Genomic DNA, 16,101 nt, shown 5'->3' on the forward strand with positions numbered 1-16,101 from the left:
AAGTACACTAAAGATTGTGAGGTGCCTGGACACCACAGTAATGAAGCCCATGTAAGTACCTTAGACAGATAAAAAGTCTGGTTGTAAGAGGCAGCATTAGAGGCAAGGAATCTGCTCTAGTCACTGTGAAAAGGAAAAGAAAGGTCTTGTACTTAAAACCCAGGACTGAGGGTCGGGGGAGCCAAGTTCCATTCCTGGCTTTGACGCAGGCATGTTCTGTGTCCTTGGCCAGGGAAGGATCTGGTTTTTGCCTCAGTTTCCATTCTCTGTAGTAGGGGTGTTACTTCCATAGCTCACTGAGTTGTTGGAAGGTTAAATTGATTTAGCGTGTGTAAAGGGCTTTGAGGTCCTTTGCTGGGAGCACTGTAACACTCACTGGTATTATTTTATGGAGAAGGTAAAGGTTGGCATAGTACACGTGATGGTGAATGGCCTGTAATGGTGGGTCCCTGTCATTTATACAGCCCTGTACTTTCTCTTAGCTCAAAGATGGTGGGTTTGACCCCCTCTTATGCCCATCGAGTCTGTGTGTGTTATATCTGACTACAGTATGCTACACACCCAGTACATGTGAATAGTGACCGTACACACGCCTTTCTTTATTGTGTGTGTGGGGGGGGGAGTGTTTGTTTGTTTGTTTTTAATTTTATTTTAGTTTTCAGCACCCTAAACAGAAAAAGGACATCCCAACTCAAATCTCACTCCCAGGGGAACAGTTTGTAATAAAACAGCCCTCGTAGGTATTGATAATTTGCTGGAGGCTGACTAAAGCACTGGGCTTGATCTAAAGGCTCCCAGCTGCAATGATTAGTTACAGGCAAATTATCAGAGTAATGATTTATTGTATTAGCAGATCCTGCCTCGGGCATTTAGAAAACTTTAGCTCCTTGCCCATCAGTGAAAGTTCTTTGATCACACTGGATTGAAGGTTTTCAGTTTTGAATATCGGATTAATGGCATCTGAGCGAAGGGATTGATAGGTGGAGTAAACTCTGAAATGAGAGTGTGGGATCTGAGATACTGGACTTCAGATCTACTTCTGATGGAGCATTTTGCTTTTCTCATGAAGAAAGAACACAACAGAGAAGTGAGGTTACAGCTGACTCCATCTTCTGCACATGTTCATTCACTCGTGGCTGTGGAGTAGCTTTTGCAGATATCCTCCCTTTCCTCATTCATGAACATCAGTGTCATAACACAGCTCCACTGTCATGTTAGAGTGCGTGTGTGTGTGCACGCATCTGTGTACACTGCACACTGTTATACAATATATACTATCAGTGTAGCCTGAGGAAATCTCCATGATCCTTTTCTTGCTTTCCCATTAGTATCAAGAGTTTTGCAATGATGCATGAGGAAGCCTATTGCATTTTTTCTCCATCACAATTAACATGTAGTTTCTCTCTGTGTAAACAGGTGTTTTGGAGAAAGCGGACAGTCATGCCCACTGCTGCTGTTCATGGTTCTTAGCGTTAAGAAAACAGCAGCTTTAGCAAGTTTCAGAGTAGTAGCCATGTTAGTCTGTATCCGCAAAAAGAAAAGGAGTATTTGTGGCACCTTAAAGACCCTGGAAATGGCCTGCCTTGATTATCACTACAAAAGGCTCCCCCCACCCCCGCTCTCCTGCTGGTAATAGCTCACCTTACCTGATCACTCTCGTTACAGTGTGTATGGTAACACCCATTGTTTCATGTTCTCTGTGTATATAAATCCCCCCACTGTATTTTCCACTACATGCATCCGATGAAGTGAGCTGTAGCTCACGAAAGCTTATGCTCACATAAATTTGTTAGTCTCTAAGGTGCCACAAATACCCCTTTTCTTTTTGCAGCTTTAGCAAGTCACTTTTTACTAAGAGCGTTACATTCACAAAAGTGTAACAACATGGACAACCACCAGGTGGCAGCGTACCTGTGACATCACAATGCAGAAAGTGCACATTAATAGAGTCCTGCACGGATACAAAATTTGTATCTGCATCCTATCCACAGACGTGGTCTATGGATATCCATGGATATAAAGCAGCTATCCACAGTTTTGCAGGGCTCTAGATACAAAATTTGGATCTGCATCCATCCACGATCTGCAAACATGGTCAGTGGATATAAAGTGGATATCTGCAGATTTTCAGAGCTCTACGTATTAATATGTTTCAGAGTAACAGCCGTGTTAGTCTGTATTCACAAAAAGAAAAGGAGTACTTGTGGCACCTTAGAGACTAACCAATTTATTTGAGCATGAGCTTTCGTGAGCTACAGCTCACTTCATCGGATGCATACCGTGGAAACTGCAGCAGACATTATATACACACAGAGATCATGAAACAATACCTCCTCCCACCCCACTGTCCTGCTGGTAATAGCTTATCTAAAGCGATCATCAAGTTGGGCCATTTCCAGCACAAATCCAGGTTTTCTCACCCTCCACCCCCCCACACACAAACTCACTCTCCTGCTGGTAATAGCCCATCCAAAGTGACAACTCTCTTCACAATGTGCATGATAATCAAGGTGGGCCATTTCCTGCACAAATCCAGGTTCTCTCACCCCCTCGCTCCCCTCCAAAAACGACACACACAAACTCACTCTCCTGCTGGTAATAGCTCATCCAAAATGACCACTCTCCCTACAATGTGCATGGTAATCAAGGTAGGCCATGTCCAGCACAAATCCAGGCTTTCTCACCCCCCCCCTTTTTCCCGGGGGGACACACACAAACTCACTCTCCTGCTGGCAATAGCTCATCCAAACTGACCACTCTCCAAGTTTAAATCCAAGTTTAACCAGAACGTCTGGGGGGGGGGGGAGAGTTGTAGGAAAAAACAAGGGGAAATAGGCTACCTTGCATAATGACTTAGCCACTCCCAGTCTCTATTTAAGCCTAAATTAATAGTATCCAATTTGCAAATGAATTCCAATTCAGCAGTTTCTCGCTGGAGTCTGGATTTGAAGTTTTTTTGTTTTAAGATAGCGACCTTCATGTCTGTGATTGCATGACCAGAGAGATTGAAGTGTTCTCCAACTGGTTTATGAATGTTATAATTCTTGACATCTGGTTTGTGTCCATTTATTCTTTTACGTGGAGACTGTCCAGTTTGACCAATGTAAATGGCAGAGGGGCATTGCTGGCACATGATGGCATATATCACATTGGTGGATGTGCAGGTGAATGAGCCTCTGATAGTGTGGCTGATGTTATTAGGCCCTGTGATGGTGTCCCCTGAATAGATATGTGGGCACAGTTGGCAATGGGCTTTGTTGCAAGGATAAGTTCCTGGGTTTGTGCTGGAAATGGCCCAACTTGATGATCACTTTAGATAAGCTATTACCAGCAGGACAGTGGGGTGGGAGGAGGTATTGTTTCATGATCTCTGTGTGTATATAATGTCTGCTGCAGTTTCCATGGTATGCATCCGATGAAGTGAGCTGTAGCTCACGAAAGCTCATGCTCAAATAAATTGGTTAGTCTCTAAGGTGCCACAAGTACTCCTTTTCTTTTTACATATTAATATGTTGCAATTTGATACTATATGGCAGAGATGCTACAAACCTTTCAAATAATTTTTCGAAGATGCTGCAAAGGCATCGGATAAAATTAATTGTAATTGTAGTAGCAGTAGAAGTACGTTGCCTCTTAGATAGTCATACACTTCAAGGCCAGAAGAGACCATTATGATCCTCTAAACTGACCTCCTGTATAGCACAGGCCACAGAATTTCACCAGTGATTCCTGCATCTAGTCAATCACTTGTGATTGAACTAGAGTGTAGAGTTTTAGAAAGGCATTCACTCTTGAATTAAAAACTCCCACTAATGGAGCATTTATCATATCCCTGGCTACTAGATCCAATGGTTAGTTACCTTCTCTGTTCAAAACGGTGTCTTATTCCCCGTCTGACTTCTGCTGCCTTTGACTTCCAGCCCCTGGCTCTTCTTTTGCCTTTGTCTGCCAGATTAAAAAGGTTCTTTGGTGTCAGATAATGCCTGACTGTGATCAAGTCATTGCTTATGCTCTCTTTAATAAGGTAACTAGTTTGCGCTCCTTTTGTTTCTCACTATAAAGATGGGTTTTCCAGATAACAGATGATCTCTCTTGCTGCAGAGGTGCAAGCAGTGAGTGTAGGAACATCAACAAGAGGCCTGGGATTTATAGGGGTAACATACTACCATGACATAGTGTTTTATTTTTTAGCACTTAGTGTTGCAGCAGACTGAAGCTCTGAATGAGACACAACACCACTGAGCCATTATCTCTATGACTCATGAGACTAGATAAGAGGATAGAAAAGCTTAAATCAAGAACACAGAAATGGGTGTGTGTAAAAGCCCTATAGCAAAGTAGCCAGCCATTATGTTCTGTGGCTGTTTCATTTAGTGATATGCCCACGTTTGGTAGAAATTGAGTCTCTGCAAAGCGACACAGAGGTGTGCTAGCATATGGTGTTCACTTCAAGTCCACTCCACTGTCACCTGGTGCTAAAACCGGATGGGAATTTGAGAAACAGATTTGTAAACAGAAGATGCCAACCCCTGGCAAAATGGAAGTGAGATGTTGAGTCCCTATTGTGTGGCCCCTCTGCACCCTCTCCAGCAGGTGTGCAGGACAGTCGGACCTAGAGTAAACAGCATAAAGACACAGGACAATGTGAACAGGAACATAAAGGGTTGAGTCTTGCCCTGAAGTGTAACAAAGGTGGACCTGGGTGGGTATCAAGCAGAAGAGAATTCCACATGGGGGCACTTGTGAGAGGAGGTCAGGGGTCGTGCACGAGCAGGAGCATATGTTTATTTTAGATACATAAAAAGCCCGATTCAGACTGCTAGGCTCTGATAGAGGCCTCTCTACAGGATAGGGGAGCAGGCAGATACTGGACACAGTGTTCGTATATAATACTCTAAATACTTTTATTGGTTACAATATAAATCTCACTCACTCCACATTCACACCCTAAACATACTGCACCAGAGTCTGAAGATTAGAACCAAGTCCCAATGGCCAGTTGAGGTCCGCTCCAATCAATCAAGGCATGGGGAGCAGGCTTGCACACCTCTTCAAAATTAGGGCTCTGGATCGATGTCTGACTCCAAGTTACAGATGTATATAGATGTATAGTCCATTCCATCATGTCAACAGCCCTTTGTTTCTGTTCACTGGGCCTTTCACCCACAACTCCATCCTGGGCATAATCCAAGGTGTTTCATTTCCCCCAATTTTTGTCCACGGCTCTAACGGATACATTGCTATGACAACACCACCACTGTTATTCCCTTTTCTGCTGATTCTTTATCTTTCCCCTGGACACAACAAATTGTTTCACACGAACAGTCCTTGGCCGCTCACAACCTTAAATCCTTGCTTCTGTTGCCAGCACACAACTCACGTACTCATGTCAAGCGCACTTCACTCACACAAGGCCTCAAATAGCCTATAACGTATTACAACATATTTATATATGTGTATACATACGTGTGTGTGTGTGTGTGAACATATGAGGTTATCTCCCAACAAGACTCCCCAAAGTATATGTACAAAAGAAAACATCTAAGTCATTAACAAACTCACTAGTGTCAATTAAAATCCACTTCCAGACTCAGAAAGTCACCTGCCCCAAAAGAGTTACATGTTCCCCACCCAGGCAGATCCTTGTTCAGACAGGACAAGACGCTGTGCTCGTCTGTCCATAACAAGACTAAGTTCTGCGCTCACTGTTGTCAGATTGTAACAAGTCACATACCCGCAGCAAGCAACCACCAGCCATGCTGCACCAAGCAGCACAGATCAGAGCTTTGTTCCTCCTGCTCCCAACATACAGGCTATCCAACAGGAGCTGAAGGAGAATCCCCTACTCCCCTGACTGGCTGCTGATATATCCCCTGTGAGTCTCCAGACCCTGGAGGCAACACATGTATGTACGTTCAAGTGGGTCTCCCACACACTGGCCAGTCCATTACACTCTGACAAACTAGCATTTCACTGAATGGATGTATTTTTACTGCAATCTTTGAGAGACCTTTCTCCCGCACCCTCAGATCATCTTATGCATGTACCAAGATTCCCATTTCACCAACATGCATCTGCCCCAGCGAAGAGCTCAGCATGTCCCTGGAACAGTGCAGCCAGAAAGTTACTCAGTTAGCATGCTCTGGTTGGGAACCTTGTGGGCACTTCCGTCTGTTTGCTCTGCCAAAGCAAACCACCCCAGGTACTGAGCCACTGCTAGGACTTTGCTCCTCTCTAGCCATACAGGGGAAACTTTCAGGGCCCACCTCCAGATTCTGCATGCTTGCTTATGCAACAGGCCTGGACACACAGAAGTGAACTGATGCCTATTTTGAATGTACAAAGACAGGCTTTGCCCACACAAAATGGGTGCGAGCCAGCATCTGTGGGTGGGAGATGAGCCAGCTGCCTCTCAAATTCAGGACTAGCTGGAAACAACCTTTGCTTTCTTATTAATCAAAAACCTAGCATTTACCAGAATTTGTGCTTGCTTTGTGATCTGAACTCCCAGCAGATCTACTGTAAATATCATCAGGATGGTGTCTTTTCATCCATTTCTACAGCCCTACATGGGCGTCAAACACCATGGATTTTAAAACACCTTCATATTTCTAGATTATTTCAATCTCTAGGTCTCTGAGGGGTGAGATCAAATACCTGCAGGACTCAAGAATGATACAGGGCCCAAACAATTGGTGACCTGGTTTCCTCCGACATTCCAATTCGTGGGCTGCCCTAGCCCCTCCACACAGAAGATGAAGACACAATATTCAGCGCTGGCAAAACAAGGGAAGGCTGATAATAATGACAGGTCTTTCTGTATCTCATGGGGGCAGGAGGAAAAAGGTCCCCACCATTCCATTGTTCCTATGAGACCGGCTGCGACTGAAATCATTTCCGGCAGATTTCATCCAAAGCAGCAAACTTTGGTCCCAGGGTGTCCAAGAAGTCCTTGGGCAGTTCATCGTCAACAGTGAGCAGGGAACTGAAGGAGCCGCTTATCTCTAGCTTTCCCTCCTCGGCATATATGTGAGGTTGGTACATGACCATGTTCTCCTCCAGGTTGCTGAGGTGATAGAGCCTCTGAGGAAGGGAAAGGGAACACATAAGAAAACAAAATCTCCCTGGAGACTCCGTCTTTCACACCCCTTTGGAAACCAGTGGGATTCATCATAAGTAGCAGGTCAGCAAGAAGTCCCATGGTGATACTATAAGAAATACTCGTCACTCCCACCCAACCAGCCAGCCCCTTTAAGGCACAGTATGCAGACAGGCACATCGGCTATGCCAAAGAGCGCCCTGGGAGCAGCGCTGCAATAGAATAGCACAGGGAAGCTATCATAAGAAATACAAAAAGCATGAAAAATTACAAGTTCCCCCGCCAGTACAGAACGGAAAGAGCAAGGAACCTGGCTTTACCTATGCACCTGCAATGGGAAGCACTGCAGTGCCCAGTGCCTGTCCCGAAAGGAAAAGGTGCACATGTGACGGACAGACAAGTGTCCAGGTAACTTGTAGGTGACCAGAATGGCACAGCAAGAAGTGCTGGAGACACGAACTCTTCAGCAAAGGCTCAGAGAGCGTTGTAAGTAGCCCCTCCTCACACTCCCCCCACTTCTGTACCTTGCTCCTAGCCAGGGGTTTGGATTCTGCTGCGAGTTAATGCCCGTTTTACATACCCTAGCCCCTTTTGCCATTCCCGGCAGGTGTGTCTCCCCTACGAGCGGCTTCAGCCAAAGTGGAAAGTTCCCACGGCAGCCCGTGCTCCACAGCCAGGACCCACGGACAATACCACGGCATTCCAAACCAGCCATTCCCTACCTGATTCAACATGTCACCCGCTGTTCGTACCATCTCATTGCGGGGTCTTCTGTGGAGTGCTTCCACGTGCCTCGAATACTGGACCCCCTGAAAGAGAGACAAACCCTTGGACCTCGGCAAGGCCATAGCCCCTGCATCAAGATTTTACAAGTGTCATTCTGGTCTGAACAAATTCCTCGGCACTCACTGTATGGTATAGCCATTTCTCCTGTGCATGTGTAACCCACACACCTCCTAGGTGTGGTGTCCTGTCCCATCTAGTGGCACCAAGACCACTTCGACAGAGAGGGGTAAAAATGAGTCTGCTCTACAGCCTTAGCTAACAGGCAGTTGGCTTTTAGCTCATGCAGTAGAGGCTCATGTACTAAACTCCAGAGGTCCCCGGTTCGATCTTGCCTGCTGATGACAGGGGTCTGTCAGCGTTACACGTGTCTTGTCTATTTAGATTGCAAGCTCATCTGGGCAGGCACCATCTGCTACACTGTGTTTGTACAGCACCAAGCACGATGGGGCCCCAGTCTTGGTTGGTCCTTTGGGACGACTATCATAAACATGGTGAATCAAAAGAATTCACTGCATTCCTTTTAGTTAAAGACACCAAAGGCAGGACCTGATCCTGCCAATATTTACTCACACAAGTAGTCCTTACTCACAAAGGCCTAGTGTTTTAAGTGAAGTTTACCAACTCAGGGTTATGCTATCCAAATAAAGGCGTTATGCTTTGCATTTTTTTTAACCTGTCCCCAGACAGAGATAGTTTGTGGAGCCCATTAGTGAGCATAACACAGTGAAAGGCATTCTACTTACATGGGAACTGTGGTTGCCGCTTACTGGTCTGGACTGGACCATTGTGCTGGCACCCTTTAAAAATTAAAAACAGGGAACTGTTGCATGATTCCAGGAAAGTTATTAGGGGTAAATACAGGGGTCTCAAACACGCGGTTATTTCCTGCAGGCCACCAAGCTCCCCCGGTCTCCCTCCCTCCAGCGCACTGCGTCCCCGCTCCTCTGCCTGTCTCCAGGCACTTCCCACTGCCAAACAGCTGTTTGGCGGCACTTAGTGCTTTCCAGGAGGGAGGGGGGAGGAGCAGGGAGCTGTGTGCTCAGGGGAGGATGCGGAGAAGAGGCAGGGCAGGGGTGGAGATTTGGGGAAGGGGTTGGAATAGGGGCAGGGAGGGGGTGGAGTTGGGGTGGGGACTTCGGGAAGGGGCTGGAATGGGGATGGGGAAGGAGTGGGAAGAGGTGGTGCAGGGGTGGATCCTCATGGAAGGGGTGGAATGGGGATGGGGCCGGGGGCAGCGGGGGCGGGGGGTGTCAGTGATGCGGCCCTCAGGCCAGTGTACTAGTCCTCATGTGGCCCTCCTGGTGATTCGAGTTTGAGATCCCTGGGTTAATAAAACCCACCACAGTTAACCTCTCATCCCCCCCGCCCACCCAACACCCACACACACACAAAATACTCTATGCTAGTTTGTAGAGTGTACTTACACATAGACCTTGGTCACAGTGTCCTCGACTGGATGTAAGGGAGGGAGATGGTGCCATTACATTTACATCCTACAATGACAAACAACAATCTCACATTGCTAAACTATCCGGCTGGACAGGTAAGAATCTTGTAAGGGGAAATAGTTTTATTCTGAATGGAGACTAATCTTGAGAAACGTCAGCCTCAGACAATGATCAGTGACTAAGCACAGTGCTTCGAATGGCAGTGCAATCTCATTTTAGTTAAAGGTTTATTATTTTCAAATAGGGGCTGTCTTAAGTTATTCTTTTCACTGCGGTTCATGTCATAGGCCGCGTGTTAGGCACATCTGTGACGTTGGCAGACCAGGTGCCAGCTCATGCCAAAGCCCCACGTCAATTCACTTGTGTATTAGTATTGATCAAAGTAATTGTTAAATGTATAAGAATGTATTTGGTGTTTAAGCATTATGAAAATGGGATGTTACATGCATTTTTTTAACTTATCTGTAGCCTGTTATAATGTAATAGCAAACATTTACATTGTAAATACCCCTGTAACTAAATAACCCTTCAAAGAAGCTTTGTGGAATGCTAATGAAGGACTTTAACAGAAAAGTGCTAATTTCAAAGCAAGTGGCCATAGTATGTGATGACTGGAGGTCAATGACTCAAAATTCATTCCTTACTCACTGTCAGAGGAAAAGCCCAAATGGGTAGAGACACTGTCAGCTTGTTTTGTGTCAGGAGAAGCTATTAAAGATGGATTCAAGAAAAGATCCTTGATCTCTGGAGTACAGAGAAGTGTACCAGATGCAAAGCAGAGATCGCCACAGACTAATGAGGAGAGGCTGAGGGAACTGGGATTATTTAGTCTGCAGAAGAGAAGAATGAGGGGGGATTTGATAGCTGCTTTCAACTGCCTGAAAGGGAGTTCCAAAGAGGATGGATCTAGACTGTTCTCAGTGGTGGCAGATGACGGAACGAGGAGTAATGGTCTTAAGTTGCAATGGGGGAGGTTTAGGTTGGATATTAGGAAAAACTTTTTCACTAGGAGGGTGGTGAAGCACTGGAATGGGTTACCTAGGGAGGTGGCAGAATCTCCTTCCTTAGAGGTTTTTAAGGTCAGGCTTGACAAAGCCCTAGCTGGGATGATTTAGTTGCGGAGTGGTCCTGCTTTGAGCAGGGGGTTGGACTAGATCAGTGGTTCCCAAAGCCGGTCCGCCGCTTGTTCAGGGAAAGCCCCTGGCACGCCAGACCGGTTTGTTTACCTGCCGTGTCTGCAGGTTCGGCCGATCGCGGCTCCCACTGGCTGCGGTTCACCGCTCCAGACCAATGGAGGCTGTGGGAAGCAGTGCAGGCCAAAGGAAGAGCTGGCCGCCCTTCCCGCAGCCCCCATTGGCCTGGAGCGGTGAATCGTGGCCAGTGGGAGCTGCGATCGGCCTAACCTGCGGACGCGGCAGGTAAACAAACCGGTCTGGCCTGCCAGGGGCTTTCCCTGAACAAGCGGTGGATCGGCTTTGAGAACCACTGGACTAGATGACTTCCTGAGGTCCCTTCCAACCCTGATATTCTATGATTCTATGAGACAATCTGGGTATCCTGAGAAGACTTTTGGGAAACTGGCGGTGTGGTTAGTTGACTATAGAATTGGCTGCCAGTGTTGTCTTTGGTGTATGATCTGGAGTACCTATTGATATGGGGTAAGTGACTGGTCTCTTGGGACTGGGAGCAACCTGATGTGGTGTATTTTTGATTTGTGACCTTTTAATCACAAAGTCCAGTTTGTCTGGGTGGCAAGATAGACTGGAGACTCTATGGGGACTGTCTATGACTCCATGGTAATACTGATGGTCATTTTCCTGCCACATTCTGCTGAGAAAGGGAGGAGTGTTCTGCTCAACACCAAGTGACAGGTGACATGAGTGATAAGACCAGGTGGTTGATAATCTGGGCAGACAGGTATCGAGTTGGCAGGATGCTCACAATAGGAAGGTGGATACATGCTCAGTTGCTCACCTGAGACAAAAAGTTTTCACTCTCTTCATTGTACTTGATTAAAGTCTGGTTGCCTTCTTCAAAAGGGAGATTGGCTTGGCTTTTCCTGCTTTCAGACCCACGTGAACACTGCAGCAGAAGACAGCCTGCCACTGAAACAGGAAAAGAATGACCAGAATTGCCACTGACACCTCACAGCCTTTCAAAGCAGCCCCACAGGCACCTCACTGAGCTCTATGAATATAGAGATCAGATTTCAGATCTTTTTTATTCTGAAACATGAATGAATGAATGGTGACATAGAAAACATCAGACTGGACTAGACCAGGGGTCCAGCTAGCTCAACATCCTGTCACTGACAATGGTCAGCTCCAGATGTTTCAAAGGAAGGTGCAAGAAACCCCACAACAGGCAATTGTGGAGTAACCTGCCGCTATGGGAAATTTCTGTCTAATCAACTCTCCAACAGCACCTACTATGAAGAACTCAAAGAAGACCCCACACCACAGTTTACCCAGGAATTTACGGATATCATCAAATCCTTTCCCCAAACAACTTCAAGAGAAACTCTACAAACCCATCCCCAGAGAACCCACCACTGGGACCTTCTGCATGCTTCCCAAGGTACACAAACAAGGGAACCCAGGCCGACCCATCATATCTGGCAACAGTACTCTCAGTGAAGGAATACTGAGACTCCTAGAAACCATCTTCAAACCAGTCACCACACAAAAAGACTTCCTCCAGGACACAACCAACCCACAAACTCCACAACATTAACAATTTCCCTCAGGACCCCATCTTTGCCACCATGGATGTCACTTCCTTGTACACCAACATCCCCCACAATGACAGCATCGCTGCCACTGGACAACACTCAGATCTCCAACCTGAACCCATTGCCAAACTCATCCATTTCATCCTGACCCATAGCAACTTTACATTCAACAACAAATGTTTTACCCAAACCATAGGAACAGCCGTGGGTACTAGGATGGCTCCCCAATATGCCATCCTCTTCATGGGCCACTTGAAGAAGAGTTTCTGGACAAATGCATCAGAAAACCACTGATAAACCTAAGATATGTCTATAATATTTTCATCCTCTGTATAAATGACTTAAACTCGCTCATAGATTTCCACCACAACTTCAACAGCCACCATCTGTCCATTATACTTTCTTTGCAACACTCCCGCACTAGCATCAACTTCCTGGACACCAGAGTCAGTTTCAGCAATGGAACCCTACAGACAACTATGTACAAGAAATCCACAGATTACCTCCACAAATCTAGCAACCACCTCAAATACACCAAGAAAGCTGTTATCTACAGCCAGGCACTCAGATACTACAGAATATGCTCCAAGGAGAAAGTCCAGGATATACACCTTAACGCACTGAAAACTGTCTTCACCAAACAAGAACACTCCACCAGAGAGGAGGATCACATCGTTGAACCCGCCCAGAAAGAACCTGCTTCAATACAGAAATAAAACACCCTCTGACCACACAACCCTTCCTGTCACCTACCACCCATACTGGAACCCATAAGAGGCATCAAATAACTACAACCCATACTCAGTAGGACCCCATCCTAAATTAAATCTTTCCTGAAAGCCCTCTTCTGGCCTTCAAACAATCCCCCAGCCTCTCCAAGCTCATCATCAGAAGAAAGATCCCCACAGACTAGGACACACCAACTCACAGCTGCACCAGACCCTGTCAGAACAGATGCAAAACCCACAGACATATCTCCGCTGCTGCAATGATCAACCCCTACCTCCACTGATATCATAATATGTCGTATACCTCATTCAGTGCACTAAAATGCTCAGTAATAACACTTTTCACAAATTTCAGAGTGGTAGCCGTGTTAATCTGCGTCAGCAAAAAAAAATGAAGGGTACTTGTGGCACCTTAGAGACTAACAAATTTATTTGGGCATAAGCTTTCGTGGGCTAAAACCCACTTCATCGGATGAAAGCTTATGCCCAAAAAAAAGGGGTTACTTTCACAAAGTGATCACGCTATACCTGACTTCTCAGTCCTCATCTGCGAAGAAAACCTGCACAACACCATCTAAAGACAAGCCTGGGAGCTTTAATTCATAACTTTGCTAGACACTAAAAATCATGGATTGAACAGAGACACTGGATGTATGGTTTATTAAAACAATCTCTAACCCACCAACAAAACCTACCCCACTCCCAGTTTCCCCCACTTTTCCTTTCCCCCTGTGATGGGAGGTCCCTTGAAATCTGTGTGAACTTAGGCTAAACAATCTGTTCCACCTTGTACTTAGCTGTGACATTCCGTATGTTTCCTAGACCTCAACAAAAGTTCTGTGTAAGGTCAAAAGTTCGGCTCTTTCACCAACAGAAGTTGGCCCAACAAGAGATATTACCTCATCCGTGTTTTCTCTCTAATATCCTGGGACTGACAGAGCTACAACAACACTGCATATCTATTCCCAATTAATTAGGGCTTGGCGAATGCCAAAAGTTTTATCCTTATACGTTTTAACTTCATCCAGGAATCTTCTCACTATCCTTATAGGTGCCTATATTCTACTGAAACTTTCTCTCTCCCTACAGAATTCTTCTTGGCCTCAACGATATCAGTGGCAGTGAGTTCCAGAGGTTAACTACATGCTGTAAAAGAGAGAATTCCCTTTTATCCATTTCAAGTGTCCTGCCTTTCCATTTCGTTGGATGTCCCCTCATACTAATATGAGAAAGGGTCAGCAGGAGCATGTGACATACATTTCACACTCCGCCTTCATCTCATCTCCTCTCTAAAATACGCAGCCCTGAGCTTTTCACTCTCTCCTCAGATGGAAGACTTTCCAGGACTGTTCATTTCCACTGCTCATCTCTGGACCCTTTCTGTTTTCATTATATTTTTGAGACGAACACACTATTCCAGATGAAAGTGTCCAAGCTCTCTGTGTGATGCCATTGTAGAACTGACTGTGTTACTCTCTAACCAACTCTTCATACAGCCGAATATTGTTTGCTTTTCCGATCATGACTGCATGCTGACCCAGGTTTCCATTGAGCTCTCCACAATAAAGCCCAGGTCCTTCTCCTAAGACGCTACAGTTAATTTAGAGTGCCCCCTCCCCATCCATATGAGCCATTACCCTTCATTTGTCAGCACTGGATATCATCTGCCATTGTGCTGCACATCATGGCATTTCTGCCAAATCATTTAGCAGACTATTCTCTTGGTTGCTGGAGATGAAGACTGCAGTGGTCATTACACGAGCACAGCTATGGTTCCCACTGCAAGGCAAAGGTGGCTCCAGAATGTAATAAGACCACTGAATAGTGGTGACACAAAAGAGCAGTTATTTAGTTCCACCGCTACAGCACTCACACATATTGAGAGAGTCAAATGGCCATTTTACTGCCACTTGTTTCGTTTAAAGGCAGGTGCAATATGCCACGTATTAATAGGTTGCAGCTCCCATGAGATCTTATACCCAGGTGATGAGTAAGTGAGGGGTAAATTTTAGGAGGTATCTTGCCTAGAAATAACAGGAGAGCTGCCAAAATCACAGCAATGGCGCCAAGACTCACTGACACGGAGTTCGGTTCTTCACATACACGTCCATCTGGGCAATGGCAGAGCCTCACAGACAGATTCTGCTTCATCGAGAATCCCTGCCTGTCCAGAATTAGGAGAGGCACCAAATACTTGCCACGTGGGAGGCTTCTCAACATTAAAAGTTCAACTGAGTCACCTAAAAGAAGAAAGGCAAGAACTCCTGAGCCTTACATAAAAAAGCAATAAACAGCCTGAAAGCACAGTGTTGATGGAGGAGTGGCTTTTTTCCATTTTGAGCCCTTCTGAATTATACAAACTGAGTGGGGAAATTGATTGGAAGCACAAAGGGACAGAATGTCAGTGAGGTTAGGTTCACTATTTGGTGTTTAATTTGCACACACCGCTACCCAGACAGCGAGCACAAAGTGGATAACTGCATGTGCCAGTTCTTTAGTGCCTGCCTGTACCTGATAACGCTATCCAATAAAATAGATCACTTTCCAATATGTGTAATGCTTTCAGTTCCACAGTGACGGTGTCAATGATCCCAGCAGAAAACCGTTTCTTGCCATATGTGAGATTTTAGAGGCCTCAAAGCAGGAAGTTGAATGGTACAAAATCCTATTGAGCCTATAATCATGGACAATTGTATTAAAAGACAGATTCTGACCTCAGTTTACTCCAGTGACTCCACTGAAGTGAGAGTGGACTTACTCTGAATCTATTCCGAGGTAGGAGTGCAGAACTGAAAACACTGAAGTGAGAATAAATAACAGATGGTAAATATGACTATGCCTGTGTTAAACGGTGACAGGCTGACGAAGTGAGCAGGGGTTTCACAGCATGTGTTGGAGGAAGAACTTACCAAAACTCTTTCCTAATCTCCAGTTTTGCTTTATATTTTTTGAGTCATCAGCGAGTTTAAATGTAAAAGGACCAGAAAACGGATGGGAGTCGTCATCCTCCGCCTTTACGATGAGAGGAGTCAGTCTCGCTTTGTCACAAACTTCCAAGGAACGTGTAACTAATGTTGGCATGCGGTCATTGGTGTCAGACAGATAGAGCAGAATGGTACCAGTGCCCGTCTTTGGCGGGACGCCTAGGTGGAGAAAACAGAGCTTGGCCAAGATATTGGCAAGAGTCTGACACGATTCCCCCACCCAATTCGTTTCCTATTAGTCCCTGTATAAGTAAATACATTAGCAAGATGTAAGGACATTAGGATTTTCTGTACTGATCCTCCACTCAGATTCATGGTCAGTCAT

General features: G+C 45.7%; 1 protein-coding gene across 1 annotated transcript in view; it reads right to left on the bottom strand.

Moving 5' to 3' along the window:
* Positions 1-4,912: 4,912 nt before the first annotated feature.
* Positions 4,913-16,101, bottom strand: part of CDH26 (cadherin 26) — a 35,498-nt gene continuing 24,309 nt past the window's right edge. The window contains exons 11-17 of the mRNA XM_073309521.2: positions 15,702-15,935; positions 14,817-15,032; positions 11,308-11,438; positions 9,310-9,378; positions 8,629-8,682; positions 7,822-7,908; positions 4,913-7,083 (exon numbers count right to left, since the gene is read on the bottom strand). Of these exons, the coding sequence (XP_073165622.1) occupies positions 6,892-7,083; positions 7,822-7,908; positions 8,629-8,682; positions 9,310-9,378; positions 11,308-11,438; positions 14,817-15,032; positions 15,702-15,935 (983 nt within the window). The 3' untranslated portion in view covers positions 4,913-6,891. The remainder of the gene's footprint in view (positions 7,084-7,821; positions 7,909-8,628; positions 8,683-9,309; positions 9,379-11,307; positions 11,439-14,816; positions 15,033-15,701; positions 15,936-16,101) is intronic.

Source organism: Lepidochelys kempii, chromosome 13 (assembly GCF_965140285.1).
Source record: "Lepidochelys kempii isolate rLepKem1 chromosome 13, rLepKem1.hap1, whole genome shotgun sequence".
In the NCBI taxonomy this organism is placed as follows: Eukaryota; Metazoa; Chordata; order Testudines; family Cheloniidae; genus Lepidochelys; species Lepidochelys kempii.